This window comes from Tinamus guttatus, unplaced genomic scaffold, assembly GCF_059628265.1.
Source record: "Tinamus guttatus ecotype Peru unplaced genomic scaffold, ASM5962826v1 Tinamus_guttatus_pri_ptg000116l, whole genome shotgun sequence".
NCBI classification, from domain to species: Eukaryota; Metazoa; Chordata; class Aves; order Tinamiformes; family Tinamidae; genus Tinamus; species Tinamus guttatus.
Window position 1 is genome coordinate 2,865,329 of NW_028288650.1, and position 15,286 is coordinate 2,880,614.

General features: G+C 42.0%; 1 protein-coding gene across 1 annotated transcript in view; it reads left to right on the plus strand.

Annotated features, from left to right (window-relative positions):
- The window catches only part of SOS1 (SOS Ras/Rac guanine nucleotide exchange factor 1), a 47,802-nt gene extending 39,764 nt beyond the window's left edge, over positions 1-8,038 (plus strand). The window contains exons 15-22 of the mRNA XM_088521300.1: positions 201-320; positions 595-757; positions 1,111-1,228; positions 2,604-2,776; positions 3,277-3,393; positions 3,581-3,845; positions 4,929-5,047; positions 6,440-8,038. Of these exons, the coding sequence (XP_088377426.1) occupies positions 201-320; positions 595-757; positions 1,111-1,228; positions 2,604-2,776; positions 3,277-3,393; positions 3,581-3,845; positions 4,929-5,047; positions 6,440-6,934 (1,570 nt within the window). The 3' untranslated portion in view covers positions 6,935-8,038. The remainder of the gene's footprint in view (positions 1-200; positions 321-594; positions 758-1,110; positions 1,229-2,603; positions 2,777-3,276; positions 3,394-3,580; positions 3,846-4,928; positions 5,048-6,439) is intronic.
- Positions 8,039-15,286: the final 7,248 nt, after the last annotated feature.

The following is a 15,286-nucleotide window of genomic DNA, read 5'->3' on the forward strand; positions in this document are numbered from 1 at the left end:
CCACAGTCTATAAAAAAAAGCAGCACAGGGATACCAGTCGCTGAAGTCATGGGGTGATCCTAAGATCATAGGAGAGCAGTGGTACCTTTTATTTCCAAATATTATTTTCAAATTCTCTGGAAATTAATACTTTTTGGAAAAATGATATCATTTTTCATGCTGCTACTTACATGCTACAATGAATGTATATACTTTTCTAGAGCTGTGCAGCCATCCGAACTAGTTGGAAGTGTGTGGACAAAAGAAGATAAAGAAATTAATTCTCCTAACCTTCTCAAAATGATAAGGCATACAACTAACCTCACTTTGTGGTTTGAAAAGTAAGTGACTTTCCTAAATCTACACTAACTCCATTCCTGGATATTAGAAATGTACTGTGAAACACTCTTATTTTGGAGAATTCCTTTTGATGCTACAGCTGGTCCCTGTACAGAATATTGCTGTAGTGGTCTCTTTACTCTTAGAAGAGGACTTCATTCCATTTTCTAAACTGTGCTCAACTAAGCTTTGTGTGTTTGTGTTACACATTAATTTTTGGTTTTGCAAAACTCGGGAATGGTTCAGTAAAAAATTAATATGTTCTCATGTATTTAGGTGCATTGTAGAAACAGAAAACCTGGAAGAAAGAGTAATTGTAGTGAGCCGGATAATTGAGATCCTGCAAGTTTTTCAAGAGCTAAACAACTTCAATGGTGTCCTTGAGATTGTCAGTGCAATGAACTCTGCAGCAGTGTATAGGTTGGATCACACATTTGAGGTACAGTGAAATGTTATCCATTTTTGACATGCAAGTGTCATGCATTGCACCTTAGCTGCTCTGAAAGCTTGTCTTTTCAGTAAGCATTTTCTCTAAAGTTGAAACAAGGAAAGCAAAACCCCCAGTGGAAAAATAAACTAGGTGGTAATACTGAGTTAATTTCCTGATTGAAGAAGCAAGAAATCAGTCTTCACTTAAAAAATGCACAAGAAGTTTGCAAGGTCCTGAGGTAGTGGGGTGTCGTTCTCATGGTCACTGACCTAAGTATTAGTTGCAGACAGTTAGTCCAAGTGTCATTGATGGGTCATTTCATGTCCCTGTCTTTCAAGCTAACCTGTTTAATCTCTTCTTAGCAAATTCCAAGTCGACAGAAAAAGATTTTAGAAGAAGCATATGAACTGAGTGAGGATCATTATAAGAAATACTTGGCAAAACTCAGGTCCATTAATCCTCCTTGTGTGCCTTTTTTTGGTAAGTAGGTTTGGTTCTCAGTGAGCTATATCATGCACAAGCATCTTGAAGAGAATGAGCTGAAGAACTAAGCCAAAGTATGAGAATAGTAAGAAATTTGTTTCAACAAGACAATCGTTTTTGAATTTCAGCAATTTCCTTGACTTGTGTAAACAGAGAAGGAGGGTAATTCTGTAAGGGAAACTGAATTATCTCTACAGTATTAAGTTGACTATTATTTGTGCATGCCACTTGCACAAAAATAAGTATACCTATACCTATAAGTATACCTATACAATATTCTACCTGAAAGGTGGGCACATTAAAAATATTACTTTCACTGACTAATGCAGAAAGAAGGATTTTTTTTTTCTCTTTACTCCCCATATGAATTCCAAGAAATAAAAATGTCTCTGTAGAGTTGGGGAAAGAACCCCACTCTGGATCATCAAAGACTTACCATTTTTCCAAGTTTAGAAATTCTGGCCGTTAGCAAATTGTGATACTAAGCAAATGGCATTTCTCTTATTCAGCAAGCTACTCAAATGTTTGCTGCAGTTCACTTCCAGTTCTGGCAATACATTTCATTTGTCCAAAGCAGTCTTCAGGCCAAAAGTAGAAGAAAAGGGTGTCGATGGCTTTTTTGGCCTTTTACAGACTGGGGAAAGACATACCTCAGAGTTCTGCAAAGAAAGATAAGATCAACTTATCTTCTGTCCTGCCTCAGGGATGAGCAGAAGTTAGCAGGATCACACCTGAATGGTTTTAGTTTCTCCTCTCAGCTACGCTTAGAAGAGACATAGTGGGCCTTGACTCTTCCAGATACATCATCCATGGACTTGGAGAACCCTTTTGTCTCTAATCCTCACATGGCTTGATATAATCATGAAGTCAGAAGTGGAAAGTTGAACAAAAGAATAAAACCTAAATGATAGGGAGATGAAATATTACTCTGCATCAGTTTGATGCATCAGGCTGAGTATTAGAAACAACTGCTTTGAGCTTAGCTGGGGTCTCAAATGGAGTAAAGCGGAAATGGGGCAGAAGAGATCAGAGTAAGCAACTGATCTCCCTGTGCCACAGTTCAGTGAATTCCAGTCTTGCAAAATGCTAGTTATGGTTCAGTACATGTGGTGAGAGTTTCTTGTAGAATAAAAAGTTGAATAGACTTTGAAATTTTGATGCAAAAGACAGCTTCCAGGAAAAACTTGATTAAAATAATTACCACCATTATTTGAAAAGGAGTTGTGATTTTTCTTATTGACCCTACCAGAGCATTTTTCTAAGTAATTAAAATTCACAAATGAATTTCTTGTTGAATTCTTTGTATTCCGACCGTATGACTTTCTCCTTGTTTTGTGCTGTGTATTTAGCATCTTTTCTGTCTGCTCTTTAGGAATTTACTTAACCAACATCTTGAAAACAGAAGAAGGCAACCCTGAATTTCTAAAGCGACATGGGAAAGATCTCATAAACTTCAGCAAGAGAAGAAAGGTAGCAGAAATAACAGGAGAGATCCAGCAGTACCAGAACCAGCCATATTGTTTAAGAGTAGAATTTGACATCAGAGTAAGTGGCATTTTTTGCTTGGATCTCCACATACAGAGCTACTTCTGTGGTGACTGTCAGCTGACAGAGCATGTAAACTGATGGCTGACACAGGGATAAGCAGAAAGATCCACAGTTCTGCACCGATGATTTTAAGAGATTCTGCAAGATTTTCTCAAGTCTTTCATTCTCCTCAGGGTTTGATAAAATGCTTTTGAGAGCAGCCTTCCTCAGTGTCACTGTAAAGACAGACTCTCTTCAGCTTCTTTTGAGGGTCCTTTGAGCTAACCTGGTTTGAGTGGCTATTATTTAGGATACGTGCCCAGTGGTTCCTCAGACTGAGCATAGCAGGAGCAGTGTCCTGCAGAGGGCCAGCAACAGACGAGTTCCACAACTTGTGTATCTGTCATCACTTTGGACTCTGGTGTTGTCTAGGTTTAATGCTGAGATCATATGTGTGAAAGAAACAAGCTATAGAAGAATCTTAGCTGATGTAAATTTTCTGCCTTCTTGTATTTCAGAGATTTTTTGAAAACCTGAATCCAATGGGGAACAGCATGGAGACAGAATTTACGGATTATTTGTTCAATAAGTCACTAGAAATAGAGCCACGAAATGTCAAGCCTCCACCAAGATTTGTTAGTATTCATAGCTTTTTTTTTTTTCTTTCCTGAAAGTGCTTAAATATGCCTTTCATAGGTAGCAGAAGTTGCTATAGACCTCAAGCTTCATAGGGAAAAAGCTACACAGCTGATTTTGTGTTGGTTTGTTTTCCTGTGGCCTTTTAAACTGTTATATTGTCTTTTCTTTTTCTCTCTCTCCCAGCCCAAAAAGTACAGCTATCCTCTCAAGTCCCCAGGTGTTCGTCCCTCTAATCCAAGGCCAGGTACCATGCGACACCCTACACCTCTGCAACAGGAGCCAAGAAAAATTAGCTACAGCCGCATCCCAGAGAGTGAAACTGAAGCTACAGCATCTGCACCAAACTCTCCACGAACGCCCTTGACCCCACCGCCTGCTTCTGCTACTTCAAGTACTACAGACGCCTGCAGCGTGTTCGATTCGGATCCTTCAAGTCCTTTTCATGCAAGTAGGTGATAACAGATAGTCTGCCAAGAATGTATGTGGTAGATTTTACGATGTAAAAATGGTAAAACACATTTATTCTTCTAAAGTGACCAAGGAATAGTCACGTTTGTCTGTTAAAAATGGCAAAAACAGCACATTTCATTTCTTTTTTTCTTACAAACTTTTATGGCTAAGGGAAAAAGTATATCTAGACATCTAACATGAAGGGTGTTGCATATCTTTGAAGAAACTGTGGGACAGAAAGCTGATATCTATGCTTATTGCCCATATGTGTCCCAAGCTAACACTTGTGTGATTTGTTACCATATTTGTGAAACTATGTGATGATCATCTGGTAGTGAAAAACGAGAAAACAAGTGAAGGTTATTCTGGTGCCTTACTCTGACCTCTCTCTTCCTAATTGGTTTCAGTGCACATAGACCTTCCAGCAGAACTTAAAATCATTTTTTCTCTGTGTTAAATCCATCAAGACTCAACCACATGTTTTTTCCTCCTCTCTTCACCGACATGTGAAAAAACATGTTTTTGTGATGCACTTTCAGTAACATGTAGTTTCTCTTCAGGTCCTAGAGCTTTAAAAGGAAGGACAGGGTTAGTGCTGCTTTCAGATGGGTATCACAAGGAGAAGTGGCTGTTTTCAAGCAGAAGTTGCTTAACAGACCAGTGACACTGCTGAGTTTTCAAGCCAGGTCTCCTGAGTACCTCTGTAGAAGCTACTTCTCATTTTTGAATGGTTCCATTGACTGCAAGTCCAGAATACTGCTTTAGTGCTTTTGCGATACAAGAAAACTTGCATTTTTTCTCTCTTGAGAGATTGCAGTTTCTAGCAAGTGCAGAAACTGATGACCCGTAGAAGCAATTGCAGCTCAGATGACCAGTTTGTCTGGGACCTGGAAGCAGACCGTTGTTTGCTGTGTCTTTCTTTAACACCTTCATTTTTCACACATTTTTATGAACAATTAATTTCGTTCGGTAAAAGCAAGTTGCCTTTCATAATTGCTTTATTAGCCACAGTAGGGGGAGGTGGGCAGAACTGAACAAAAGTTCATCATTATCACAGTTCTGTTTTTTTAATGTTCGCCAGGATCTGCTTCCGTCTCGTCCATAAACTTTGCCAAAAGTTCCGATGAAGCTCCTGTTCCCCCTCCCGTTCCTCCACGAAGAAGACCAGAGTCTGCTCCAGCTGAATCCTCCCCATCAAAAGTAAGGAAGGAGTAAAGAGAGGGAAAAAAAAAAGAGGGAGAAGGGTTTGGGAGCAGAGGGCAGGGTAAGGTAGAAAAAAAAACTCTGGGAGATATTGTCTGTAGTTGGAAAGAACTGCATGTGAAAGAGTAAGCATGTATGTCAGACCTGCACGACTTTGCCTCATTATGTCCTAGTCCTCACACCAATGAAAATCTGTGACCTAGAATTAGGGTTGGAAATGTGTCTCACGCTCTTGTCTGCTGATCTGCTGTGCTCAGGGGCTGGCAATGCCTGGGAGAACTTGAGGTTCCAGGTAGATGTTTCCATGTGGGATAACCCTCCCAAATTCTCATCTGGCAGTCTATAAGCAGGGATAGAGAACTGAAGAGTAATACCAATGACAGCTGATGTACATGCTTCAGTCCCCTGAAAAGGTCCACTAGACTATTTAACCTTAATGCTGTGGTGTTCAGTGCTTTTCTTGGTCATCCGTCCTGTCTGTCCTCCTGCTTGAGCCATAACTGCCTTTTCCTGTGGTATTTGTCTGGCATTTGGGAACTCTTCAAGCCTTTGTGGCAGTATAAGGTGTCTCTTGATTTCAGTAGGAGTTGGTTCATACCTTCAGAAAGGTGGGGGGAATTTGAAAATCCCACTTACAATTACTTTGGAGCATGCATGTCTTTGAGGAGGACTTTTATACGTCTCTTCAGTGGCAGTCCTGTCTGGACTGTAGGCTGCTGTCAACTTGCAGAGTTTAACTCGTCTCTTTATTTTCTTACCAAAATGCAATCAAAAACGTAATAAACATGATAGGATGGTGGAAATCATTGACACTGTCATTGTAGCCACAGCCTGCGAACAATTCCTGCAAGTCATCCTGAGCACCTTCCTTAACTCCATTTCCTGAATGCTGTTTTTTTCACCCTGTTCGGTATCACCTGCCCCTCTCTTTCTCCTCATTCTCTTGAGGACATAACTGGTAGTTTTAACCATCCTGAGTACTTTGTATGTAGAGGCAGTGGAGGATACCCAAATTCGTATCAGCAGGCAGATCTGGAACCAACATAGAAGCTGCTGCTCTGAGAACTTTTGCCCTGCCTTTTTCCCTCTCCCCGCATCTCCATTCCCTGCATTTCTGGCTCGCATTAACTCACATTTTGATATATTCTCCCTCCACCCCTGCATGTCCATTCTGTCTTTTCTGCCTGCATCACTCGGAGAACGTGTCGTTGTCAGAGCCCACCACTCTTTCACCTCCTTTCCACGCTGTTCTGCACTTGCTTGCTGTGCCTTCGCTGGAAGTGGGTAGCACAATTTGTGTGGCAGGGCCCGTGCTCCCGTTTCACAGCCCGGTCCTGCTCTTTGCTGCCACTTTTAGAGTTGATTGACTGAAATGTTTGTGTACCTCAGATCACTTCTGCACACCTGGACAGCCCACCAGCAATCCCTCCTAGACAACCAACCTCTAAAGTGTATTCACCAAGGTACTCAGTGCCTGACCGGACCTGCATCTCTGACCCCCCTGAAAGCCCTCCTGTGTTACCACCACGAGAACCTGTGCGAACTCCAGATGTTTTCTCTAGCTCACCACTACACCTCCAACCTCCACCGCTGGGGAGAAAGAGTGAACTTGGTAACACCTTTTTCCCAAATAGCCCCTCTCCGTTTACGCCCCCTCCCCCTCAGACACCTTCTCCGCATGTAGCACGGAGGCATCTTCCATCACCACCTTTGATACCACCAGATGTGGACGTCCATTCTGTTGCTGGACCACCCGTTCCTCCACGACAAAGCACTTCTCAACATATCCCAAAGCTTCCTCCAAAAACTTACAAAAGGGAGCACACACACCCATCGATGCATCGAGACGGACCACCCTTGCTGGAGAATGCCCACTCCTCCTGAACTGTCCCTTGCGCTGGGAGTCACATTTTCCTGGTGCTACTTCTGTTGCTGGCAATGGATGCACTGAGCCTGGTGGTGCCAAGGAGCTGGGATGTGTATGCCAAACACTAAAAACTTTCCAAAAGTTTGGAAATGCAGTGTACAGAAATGGAGTTGCAAAAGCAGGCGTTATAGCGGAAAAACTGGTTAACTTGCTGTTCCTCTTTTCGTATGCAGGACATTGTTCTAAAGTAGTAAGACAACTGATTGTACCAGAAAACAGACTTGAGGGACTTCTTTGGCCAATGTGCAGAGACTGTGTTTGCCTAATGAGCTCTAAAATCCCGTACAGGAAGGAAAACAGTCTGGTATCCGTCAGTTCCGTACAGTGGCACAGTTTTTGGAATGAAAACATTATGCACTTTTTTAAAATCTCAAACAGGGAACTTTATATCCTTCTTAATTTTCATTTGCTTTACTCCTTGCTTTAAAATACTTAAATACCTAAATTTGTGAGAAGGACTGTGAGGAAGATCTGTGGTACCTAATCGAGTTAGAGCTGAAGCGCAGCACTGTATTGCAGTCCTGTTTACAAGTTGTTACAATGAGTAGTAGGGGGTACCTAGGCTTCACCAAAGAGGTACTTTATTTTATTTTTTTTTTCTGAAATATTATGGTGCCAGTTCAAAATAAATTTTTGCTGGGAAGCGTAATGTCTAATTATTGCTTTCTTTAGATAGAGCAGATGAAAATCTTCATCATTAAGATGACCGCAAAAATGGAGAAAAAAAAAAAGCAGCACTATCACCTGAGGTAAATATACTACTACATTTAGATGACTGTTAATCTCTGCTAGGTTATGTCACATGCTTTTTAAGGTTTACTGATAATCTATTTCATGGCTAGTAGCTATTCTTCAAGTCATGCCATGAAAACAGGCACTCGTGAAAAGGAGCATCACTGTCCAATTTCCATAGCTATTGTCATATTTTACTAACAGTAGGTTAATCAGCATACATAGAATTGCCTTGCAGAAATCATGTGTATATAGTGAATGTTGCATTAAATATACTTGCAGATTGTTTTTAATTTAATTGAAATAAAGATACAGATATGTTTGGCTGACATATGTTAAATTATTACATGGATAAATGTACAGTTCAGTTTTTAGTTAAACACTGAAGGGGATAAAAGCACCTGTTGTGGTACGTATTGTTCCTGGTTCAGCATATGCATTTTAGTAACAAGAGTCTAAAACAAAGTCAGTTTTGGCATGTGTAACAAAGTAATAATTTAGTAGTAATTGGGAAACTGAGTTACTCCCAAAGCGAATGATTAAGTTACAAAAATTCTCATACCTCATGTATGCGGTTTATTAGAGAAATTCAAACTTACATTAATCTTTACATTAGCCTTTCTCTGTCTGAGGTACACGTGGCAGAATGTGTGCTGACATAAGTTCCATGACATGGATTATCCATAAACCTGTGTCCTGCTCTTCTACTGTAGCCAATACTGTTGCAAATAATGCATGCCGGATACTGAAGAAAAGAAGCTCAATAATCTCCACTACAGTGTGTTTGTAAAGTGTGAAATATCTCATCTTTGGTTATTAAGGCTCATGAGTCAATGTACAACTCTTATCACATTTTCTCTTTGGAAGAAGGATACATTTCAGCATCATAGAAAGCTGTGCTATTAGAGATGGTTTGGTAGAATGGTGATGGAAATGGCCCTTTCCAGTACTTTCTGCAATGCTGTGGAGTGATGCACTGTGCTCTACTAGTGTGGTCTTTACATTTCAGCAAGTGTTCAGATTTCATAAGCAGCCTAGTCAAATGGTGGGAATTTGTCAGCTGGATGCTGCCTTCGGTATCTTTAACACCTTGACTTGAAATATTTTCTGGGCAAAGGAAGAAAAAACCCAACAAACTCTAAATCTCAGACAAGAACGTTCATCATGGGAGCTTTGCAAAAACCGTCAGCTAAAGGAAACATAGTTCAGGTCAGCAGTGCTTTCAACGTTAATCCTAGGATGGCATCATAGTAATTATTATATTAGCTTATCAGTGGAATACCAGAGAAATGGTGATGGCGACTGTGCAAGAACCTAGCAAAATTCCCTTAAATCCCAGCCGAGTGAGTTCAGTCACATACAGTGCATGAGGCACGGGCCTGACTCAGCTGCAGAGCAGGAAAGACAGGATGAGAATCGAACATGCTGCATTTAGGGTAGGAGTTTGGAGCACAATTGCAAAGACACTGGCTTGTCTTACAACCTTTATTTTACATTATGCGTTATTGACTCTTCAGTGACTTTCTCTTTGGGCTGTGTTTACATTAGAAACAACATGTTTGCAAGGAGAATTAATGTGGAAAATGAATCACTTTTATGATTCTCTCTTAACCCCCTGGCGAACAACCCCGGATGTTCTCATGTGGCCTGGAGAAATGAAACACTTAAGTGGAAGCCGACAGCTGGGTGAGTTGCTGTTAGTCTAGAGTGCCCTCAAGTGAGCCCAGAGGACTGCAAAGTACTTTGGGTACGGGGCAAGGGTGGGAAATGAAGTGCCTTCATGGGCAGGGTGGCCAGCAGGGCTTTGCAGATGCGATACTTCTCACAACTTCTGCTACGTCACGTCAAGGTTCCTGCTTCAGAGTGTAGTGAGGCAGCGTGGCAGCATCCGGGTGAGTTTGTTTTCTTTCCCAAAGGATGTTGTAGTTGCACGCCAGCTTAGAGGAGTCCCTTGGGAGCCACTAGCACCCTGCATGGGTGCTGTAGTTCGGCTGCGGGCTGACCACTTCACTGTCCCACTGCCAGGTGATCCAAGTTACACGTTGCTGCTATGGCATTCAGCAGACCAGGCAAAGCTTCCCTGTTGCTGTTTGCTTAGGGAGACCATTCTCTTACTTTGAGGTCCATTCCAGGGATGCCTTGAGCGCTCCATCTTCAAGAAGCCACCTCTGGCATGAGCTAATCCCCTTCTGAATGTGCCTCTGTTAAATTGGGCAGTATATTTATGCTAGTGCACTGGATTTGAGATCTTTCAGGATTTAGATTAGCATTTCCAGATGTTTGGTTATCTTTGTGTGTACATTAAATTAGACATTCTTTCTCTGTTCAGTGGCCTCAAACTCTTGCAATAGCAGCTGTATCGCACTTGGTAGGTTACTGCCCTTCTGGGAGAGGGTTTTACTTTGCTCCATGCAGCAAAATTTTCTTCCAAACCTGAAGAGGTGCTTGGACAAATTTGCATCACAGCAGGCTGTGCATTACAGTGAGTGTCAGCTCTTGCCTGTTACGGCTGTTGTCTCAGTCCTGTGTAGCAATTTACAGTTGCAGCCTCTACTACTGCTACTTCTAGCAGTGCTGCAATTTAAGCTCAACTAGAAAGAACCAGTCCTTTATGAATATACGTCTTAAAAGCATTAAAAAAGGCTCAAAGTTTAAAATTAAAAATGTTAAAATGTTTCCTGATGCTCTGCTTGCTGTGAGCAGTGCATTTGGCTGTGATGTATTAAAGTCCCTCCTTGCCTTTCTCCTGAATGCTGCTAATACCGTTTTCAGTCAGCAAGGAGAGCCTTGTTCGAAAAGGCTTCTTTTTTTATTTTTTTGGCTTTAAAGTGACATTAAAAAGTTGGCAGCTTCTTATGGATTCCCCCCTGCCCCTAAATACCCTTTTTAATTTTAGAATTGTCATTTCAAAACCTAGCTCGTACATGGGCTGCAGTAATTTTTGGTCTTTTTTGTTAGAGAAAGAAAAGTGTGGCCCAATGTAGCTGTAAAGCTGAATGCACTTTTAACGTAGTTTGTAAAATTTCATGCCTTATTTTCCATAAAAAAAAAACCTTTAAGTGCATTTTTCTGTCAACTGTGAGCAAATTTCCCTTTTGCCTTTAATGAAAAATAATGCATCTAGTGGTTAGCTGCTGCAGCATTATAAGGCAAGCAAAGTAATGGGCAAGTCACTTTTTAGACCCCCTAGCAAGCAACTGTGAGATCATGTTCCAGTGGTTGGAAGGTTGAACGGGAAAAAGTAAAATTTAAAAATGTGCCAGATGCAGATGCATGATAATTTTAGTAGCTGCCAAATGTGCCTTTTATCAAAGAACATCTGTAACTATTTTAAAAAGAAAGGTAGGCTGAGTCACATGGTATTGGAAATACTTTGGACAAAGTTGTTTCAGTCTACTTGGGAATGAACATTTTTCTATTTATGAAATGGGAAAATGATTAGGTTCCAGTGAGTTTGTTCCACTATATGTGTACATTTGCCTTTGTTTAATGGCATGATTCCTGCCAAAGTGAGTAAATGTTGAAAGCTGAAAGCTCTGTAAGTCCAGATGTAAAAAGTTAAAAAGCAGAAAGAGAAAAGTGGTAAACTTTGCCTGGCACATCTGACGACCTGTATACCTAACTGTCTGTAGGTGATCTTTGTATGCTGTGTCTGCAGTGGTATTTGGATTGCATTTAAGTGAAAATTTAATAGTGGCTGTTACCTTTTGGCATTAAAAGATATGTTCTAAAAATAAAAAATGCCTTACATATCCCAGAAGTGTACACTTTTGCATATGTAAGATACAATGAAACTCTTGGTAGTCTGAGACTGGCTGCCTCAAGCTTAATACTGTGGGCTTTATGTTAGGACACTTGTGAGTCTGCTTTAGGTGCAGGTATGGCCCAGAATAGTAAAATGTTAAAATATGCAGTAACTTCTGATGCGCAGAACCATATGGAGCAGAAGACAAGCAAGATGTATATGTACAGTGGGGAAAACAAAGTAGCTTCCTGACAGTGGCATCTCTGTGATTACAGTGGCATCTTTTAGCTGTGGTGTTCTCTGCTGCAGTATTGTTCATCGTAGGTGTGAATCCAGCTCTGCAGCTTTCAGTTACAATATATTACATCAAAGGATCTCCAGTGAGGGGGAGAATGCTGTCTCTTGATCTTGGTAAATAAAGGGACATTATGTTTCATGACTTCTATGTTTCATGACTTCTATCTGGCATTAGACAAAACATCTGTTTTCAAAGAACGGAGTGAATGAATGAAAAGCACTTGTAAGTAGATGATGTTTGATATTTGTGGTATCCCCCTGCAGAACCTCTGAAAGCAAAGAAACTAAAACCTCAACAACCAAACACAGTGCTGCTGCAAAAGGCCCTGAGATTTTCTGTGCAGAGTTTGGAGGAAAGAACTGGATTCAGTACAGTCTGTTGAAATCCTTTTGCAATACTGGCATAGTCTGTAGTCAGTTATGCTGAGGTAGAGTAACAGAGTGGGGAGGAGATAGATTTAGGCTGTCTCTAAAGCCAAATTTATTCATAATCTGAGGAGATTCAGGCTGGCTACCTTAAGCAAGGAATAGGGCTGTGGAAAGGTGATCTGGAAAATTTGTAGGCATGATGACAATATGTCCTGTAGGGAGCTGTTGCAGGCACTGGCAGTTCCCCATCAGCTCATAGACACATGCTCATCCATATGGTGAAAAGGGAGTTTCACCATACTGGAAACACTGGAAACGCTCCAGCAGATTTGCACAGGAGCAAAACTGCATTTTGGGTTGGCAATAACTGAACGTTGCCAACCAAGATCCTAACAACCGAGTTGGCAGGACTGCAAGGTGCTGCAGAGCAGCAGGGGGAACATCAGGAAGGCTGCTGGTGCTGCATGGTGTGAGCAGGTGAGAGCACAACAGACTGAGTTGCCCTGTTTGTGGTGTCATTGCTTTGGACCTTTTGAGAACGAGGCAGTGGTAAGATGTGTGGATAGCGCTGGCAGTTGGAGTGAACCGTGAAGAAACTTGGTGTGTGACAGGGGTTTGCTAGACAAGAAGATGCAGAGGTCTCTTGTGTAGCTGGATAGTTGAAATTACAGTGGCATGAATGTGAGTGAGCTTGTGGGATTTGTTATTTTATTTTATTTTTTGTGAAGACTGGTTCATTTGTTACAGAAGCAGCAGAAACAAAGGAGATGGGGGGAGCACTGAAGAAATGTCACCCTGAGCTGCACCTGCTGAGCAAGATCCTGACTAGTAGAAGCCAGGTATGAGAGAGCTTTTCAGCTGAGTGTTGTGTGAAGGAAAAAAAAAAAAAAAAAAAGGAACTGGGTGTATAGGGCTCCATCCTCTCACATGACTCCATATGTGGGCAGGGCTTTGTAGGTTGTTGCCTTGGAGAGAGATATTGGAAACATGTATTCCTCCTCCTAAAGTCTGCAACCCAATGCTGATTCAGGGCAAAAGAGACAACAGTATTATTTAAAAGCAACATTTATTTGGCACAGGAAGAAAAATAATCCCGAACGCACACATACTAAAGATAAGGTTGGGTTGGATCCTACGAGATGCTGTGTTTTTCGGAGCATCATTCCACTCATTTTATGTACACTTTGCAGATTCTGAGCAGGTACAAGGAAAGATTCAGGACATCTCAAATGACAAGTACAGGCCTGGAAGTAAGAACTCATACAGGAGCAGAAAGAAATAATATCCATCAGTCTCATCATGCCTTAAATCAGTAAAACAGAAGGTGAAATCCACGTGCATTTTACAAGCAAGAGTCTGCCACTCTGGAAAGATTTCTTTATTCAAGACATGTAGCAAGGTAGGCTTTCCCTTTTGTCCCTATTTCTGTCCTGTCATCTCTTTGGCAGGTGTAAGGAGCAAATTTGTATAGTGAGGGATACAAATCTGGTTGTGTATGAGACCCAAAGACGTGAACATAAGAGCCCTTGGTTTACATCAGTGTATTACAGTAATCTCAACGTTAAAAATCGATGTGCGTTACTCTCCATGTTGGGATATGCCCACAATTGCCAGAGTCTCTGAACCACCCTCTCCTCATCCAGCATCTGACACTGCACAGACAGCCTCCCTCCACCCTTTCTTTTTACCATCCAACACTAGCTTAGAATATATCTCTTCTGAATATGTTCCCAGCCCTTTGCCTTCCTTCTCCTTTCTTGCCTCATCCCTTTTGCCTTATGCCTGCATCTTGACATGACTTGACAGGAATGGTACTGGGGAGAAAAACATGTCTGTATTGATGAAGTTCTGGTCCTACAGGAAAATCATTAGTCTGTCCATGCCCGTTCCTTTGCAGGCCTCACTGATGCCTCTTCTTATGTACGGGCTAGCCTCACTCTTGCTGTTGCAGGAGTGTGGATGGTCAGTGTGGAGCAGTGCTAGGTAGAAAAGGCCAACTTGCAACTTGATGAGGATGCAAGGGAGAGAGAAAGAGATTGAACTTTTTTTTTTTTCATTCAAAACCTCAAAAAAGAAAAACCTCTTCCCAGAATAGCTTTCAAAAGACAGACCAAAAAAATCTAGCACAAATTTCCCCCTTCACCTCAGAAGGAGGAGAGATAGATGTTTTGGCAACAATTTGGGGTCCACTACAGTATACAGGAAAGGCATTGGCTGAAACATGCTAGTCTCTAGACTTTTGCTCGGCCAAAGCATTTTAATCTCTGGAGTTTTTCTGGGTTGCTTTCTTGAAATGTTGGAAAAACTTTGACTGAAATAGAAGGCAAATTCTGTTTGGGTTGGGTTAAACCCCCTTTTCACACAAACCTCTTTCCGTCCCCAAGAGGAGGAAGAGCGGGTTTGATGATCGCCAGTTAGCTGGCACTGTAGAAAAGCTGTAGGCCCCGGGTGTCTGCTGGTGATGGTTAGCCATTGCAGCCTGGGATCCCGGCTTCCTGCCCTCCCCGTGGCACTGCTGCCTCCTGCAGAGCCGTACAGCATATTGGGTGCTCTTCTTTCTGCCCCACCAGATGGGGAGCCACTGGGCACCAGGTTTGGTCACCTGGCGCTGGTGTTGGTGGGCCAAGCCCCTCAACTGAACACCCTGTCCCCCAGGAGGTTGCTGTAGGCCCCACTGAGACAGTTCACAGCCTCTTCAGGTATGATGACAGACCGGTGTCAGAACCTGTCAAAAGAAGGCAGTAAAACCACCTTTCTTCTTGAAACTGCCCTCAGGATGCCCCGGCTTCAGCTAATACCACGCTGCTGAGCCATCAGTTGCTTTTGCTGCTGAGGTGTGGCATGGATAGTGCACCAGAAGAGCTGTGTTTTCCTCCATACTGTTGTTTTAACACAAGTTATAATCTAGTCTAAAACAGCATTGCTATGGATCTTTCACGTGGAGGCGTGGGGAGGATGTACTTGTGTTTTTGTTGTGAGAAGAGTATAGTCGCGCAAAAGGGAGTGCTTGTGACGTGGCGTGTGAGGCACCATCGCCTTTCCTTACATGATGCCTCAGTGTTAGCTGGAAGAGCTTCAAAACACGGTACTGCACATGCTGGGGTTTGTACGGAGGTGTCAGGCCAAAGAGAATCAGCAAAGAGTATTCAAAATGTATTACAGGCCA